At 41.0% G+C, this 4,312-nt stretch overlaps 1 protein-coding gene across 1 annotated transcript; it reads right to left on the reverse strand.

Moving 5' to 3' along the window:
* Window positions 1-1,825: 1,825 nt before the first annotated feature.
* LOC115631362 (gustatory receptor for bitter taste 22e-like) lies at window positions 1,826-3,067 on the reverse strand. Its single transcript, XM_030528081.1, has 2 exons — window positions 2,039-3,067; window positions 1,826-1,978 (listed from the first exon to the last, which is right to left on the reverse strand). Exons 1-2 carry the CDS (start codon window positions 3,065-3,067, stop codon window positions 1,826-1,828), a joined length of 1,182 nt encoding a protein of 393 aa, XP_030383941.1.
* Between the last annotated feature and the right edge of the window lie 1,245 nt (window positions 3,068-4,312).

Consider the following 4,312-nt stretch of genomic DNA (forward strand, 5'->3'; position numbering starts at 1 on the left):
CGCAAATTTACGAGCCACTCTCTTGAATTGTGATGGTCAAAATGTCAATGGCACTGCCCTGATCCGAAATTTGACCTAATGTGTCCATAAGGATTTTCATTGTGTAAACAACATGGCCAAGGGACGGCGTCAATTGGCCGCTGTGCGTGTCCTTTGCGCGAATGCGAGACGCCGGCAATAAATCAAACATATTGACGCACACTTTTGTTGCTGCCTGACGGCAATGGAAATGGTGGTGGGGACAAGGACGGGGATGGGGACGGCCGAAGCATGCGAAAAATTGGCCCAAAACTTTGTTCAGCTTTTGCCAAGTAAGCAAACATTGGACGCGGTGCGTGGAGCTAAGGGATCCTGCTGGCTTTTGGGCGATTTTTATGCACAGGATAATAAAAATCAATTTACGCACTTGTGCTGAGAGCGATGCCAGTGTTATTGGTTTTGTTTTCCATCATCGTTGTTGCTGTTGTTGTTATTGATGTCGATGAGCGCGCATAATGGGTCCACAATGCGGAATGCCTGCCATTGACAGCGGTTAGCTTCGGCAACGACTTCACACAGACGCAAAAACCTAATACCTAAATATATACGAAAATATACATATAGTATATGTATATCTATGCGGCTGAGCGTATCGACTTTTTTCACCTACAACTTTTTTCTGCTTTATGAAAAAGAAAAAAAAAGAAAAAGACATTTTCATTTGTAGTTATGGCAGCTGTCAGTGTTTTAATTCTCTGAAGAGCTTGAAACGCAGTTTTTGTGGCGTATGGTAGACATTTTGATTTAAATAACTTAACGTCGCTTTTGTATTTCAGGTATACAGCGAAAAAGCAAGAAAAATAGACTTTTGAAATACTGAGCTGATGTCGAAACATGTTCGTGTTGTTCACAAAACTTCTGGTTATATTCACCTCAAAAAGAATAGGAGGTTCTATTCTAATTAAACAAACCAAATATATTGAAATAATAATAATAATAAAATCAAGGCTACTTTAGTTAATGGTTTTTTAAATAACAATGTTTATTTTGCAATTATTCTCGTTTCCTCATATTTTTCTCTGTGTATCAACATGTACACAAGTATGTTGGAATTTTCCTTCATATATTCATGAATCAAAGAGCCACTCAATGGTGGTTGGAATTAGGAGAACAGTGCATACAAAGGCCGCTTGGACTCATGTTAACGACCGCTTTGTGATTTCACTTTTCCCGTACCCCTTCCCTTCCCGTCCCCTTGCCTTTCAGCAGCATTCTTTCTGGCTTTATTAGCTGGTTGGCTGCATTGTGGTTACCGCATTGTTTGCTGCATTGTCGAGCCGCTTTGCCAGCCAAGTTGGTTTTCCGCTCTGAAGCGTTTCATTAGCTCGCTTTAGCTGCACAGCTCTTTTATTTCACAGTTTGTAGTTTGTGGTGGCTTTAAATATTTCTACACTATATTTTTATTTCACACTCTTACTCGAAGTTGATGGCCTGAGGCAGTGTTCCCATTGAGGAGCTGTGAGACAAGCTCTTTCAGCTGCCATCAAGAACCAACAAGCCATTCACTTGTGCACAATTTCCCTCACACTTCATGTATTATTCAAATGCTCGTCTTTAGGAAACATCGCTTGGCTTTCAGAGCACGTGCAAGTCGAATGAATAATCCAAGCAGGAAAGTATGTTGCATCAGCCATTGAATCATCATCTCCTGCAGAAACTTGTTACTCCGACTCGCTTGTCAACATGTTTATTTTTGGCACTTCAAATCCCCTTCAGAACTCGCCATCTCCGACTAATTGCACTCAAAGTGTTTCAATAACATTTCCATTTCTCGAGGCACTTCCCTTTATAAATTCATGAAATCAAATTGCACCAAGACTATCCAATACAGAACGCCAGTCACGAGCATCTTAAAGCCGAGTGCATTATCCATATAGAAGAGACCGCAGTACCGATATCGTAAACGGCAATGGCTAAGCCATAAGGCAAACATTTCCAGCTGCTCAAAGAAATGGAAATTCATTCGAATCAAGTTTTTCTTTTGTCCGAACTAACTCACCGCCCTTTCTAGTTCCCCTTCTAGTTTCGGAAAATCGCTAAACAGTTTCAGGATCGCAGGAGTAGCCCGACCCGCACACGTGGCTCGCTCGCAAACCGCAATGCTTAGCCAAAAGTCCCAGCAATTTATAATCGTAATCTGTGGAATGACGACCAGCGCCATGAAAGCTGTCATCTTCCTCAGACTGAAGTTGATCACAACAAAGAAGAACGCGGTTATTATGTTGGCCCAAAGCAGGGTCATCATCAGCAGCAGGGACTGCAAGTCGTAGAGGATAACGAGCCGATCGTTCAGCTCTAGCAGACGCTTGTAGACTTGCAGCATTCTTTCAACCTCTGCCACATCTACAACATTATCTTGAGTCCAACAATTATTGGCTAGACGCAGTAGCTGTCTGTTAATGGTCCAGATGTAGCGATAAGTGTGAATCACAGCGAGGTAGAAGTGCATGGACATTAGGAGCACCTCCAAGTGCTGCGTCGCTAGTGCCAAGATTCCCACAAAGTGGTGCCAGCTGCTGATGGGCGAAAAGGAGTATTCCGTAAAGAGCGTTGACGAAATCTCAAGTACTATGAACACGGCTTTGTAGACAATGTAGTTGTCAAAAACGAGGCAGCTCCTCATGTCCATTTTATAGCTGTAGTGCCGGGAAAAGAAAGTGTCTAGTTCCATAAATTCGTTCAAAACGCTTGCGAGTTCTCCACTTCGCCACCAAGTGCGGAAGAATGCAAGCAAAGTTGTGCTCAGACTAAGCATTCTGAGGAGCGAGCTTATTTGCTTTGACAGTGGACTGCGACGGAATATCTCCTCTTCCAGGGGCAAGGACTCCGCTACGTTTAGGGTAAGGGTCATCCAAACAAGGCCTCCATTCAGCACAATGCTGTAACATATGAGCCACTTGGACCGCGACAATTTGCGGCAACTGGCGTCGTATTTGAAAGGCAGAAGCCCAAAGGCCAGCGAAACGTACAGTATTGACGAGCAAGTGAAGTCCACTACTCTCTTCCGCCAACTACCGGAGCCTTTCATCGTAGACCGACAAATGACAGTCGCCACTACGGTCCCTTCTGTAAACTACAAATGTGTTTTGATAAGGCATGTGCGGCCAGTTTCGATGGAATTAACGATATTATAAATGAATTAATTGCACTCAGCAACACAGAATCGGAGCTGACAGCTTTCTTAATATATTAAGTGCTTTATATTTTTTGAATGATTTAGCGCATTAAATAAAATATTACATGGAAATAAGAGTAAAATACAATTTTTTTCGTTTTTAACTTAAAATAGAAATAATAATACTGTTTGCCTAATATTATTATTTCAATATATTGTGTTGAAAAAAGCTGTTAATATAGATAAACAAAATAAACAAAATTTAATTCTGCTGTGAAAAAGTGTTTCTCGACCTTGTTAGCTAGTGTATTTAGTAAAGCAACAAATTCATTCTTTTTATCTTTTGTGAAGTCAGTTTGTTTGCGATTGTATCGTAGTAATGGACGAAGCAAATTGAGTGTCGATTACAGTGCCTTCTAAATAAGCTTCAATATTTGTGTAAATAAATATTTATGTATGCTGACCTCGGGGTATTTCCTAATTTCATGAATGGAAAGACTACTGAGAAGACAGCTTTGAACATGAATGTTGAAAAGCATTGAATACTCAAACCTAAACAAGTGCGATAATCGTTGAAATGCTCTTGAATGTACTCTAAAATTTTCAGCAGATGTGCTTTCTGTTAAAATGTAGCAAGTCCTCGAACAGAGTTGATGAGCTGGAAATAGCGAACTCACTCAAGTGGCTAAAATTCGTGTGTCTAGCATGCTTTCATTTCGCCATAAGTTCGAGCAAGCTCGATTCAGTTCAATTACTCTCAACTGCAGCACCGACAATGAATTCGAAAGCACTTGTGTCGGGTGGGGGAGGCAGCTATATTCTACAAATATTTTTGGACTAATTGGCGCTGATGTCATGTCTGTTGTACTATAGCTAATTAAATGACAGCTTAAGGATGCTTTGGGCTTACAAATATGCAAACACTTTGCGGTTGTTTGCCTGTCGACATGATTGTGTAATTCGATTGATTTAATGCGACTTTGTGGCTCCGTGCACAGTTTTGTTGTGCAAACAAAACTCGCTAATGGGTTGAAAAGTTCCATCAATTTGGAAATTTCCCACAAACGGTTACTTTGCACTTTTTGACACATTTTAAAAACTTTTAAGCCACAACTTACCCCTTCCCCATCACCTATTGTGACAGTTGCTGCTCTGTTT

The sequence above is a fragment of the Scaptodrosophila lebanonensis genome, unplaced genomic scaffold, assembly GCF_003285725.1.
Source record: "Scaptodrosophila lebanonensis strain 11010-0011.00,11010-0021.00 unplaced genomic scaffold, SlebRS2 tig00001412-arrow-pilon, whole genome shotgun sequence".
NCBI classification, from domain to species: domain Eukaryota; kingdom Metazoa; phylum Arthropoda; class Insecta; order Diptera; family Drosophilidae; genus Scaptodrosophila; species Scaptodrosophila lebanonensis.

Excerpts from the sequence above, each read along its gene's own strand:
- LOC115631362 (XM_030528081.1), bottom strand. The coding sequence starts at position 3,067 with ATGAAAGGCTCCGGTAGTTGGCGGAAGAGAGTAGTGGACTTCACTTGC. Across the intron at positions 1,979-2,038 it reads AAGGGGAACTAGAAAGGGCG|CTGGAAATGTTTGCCTTATG; the intron begins GTGAGTTAGTTC and ends TTCTTTGAGCAG.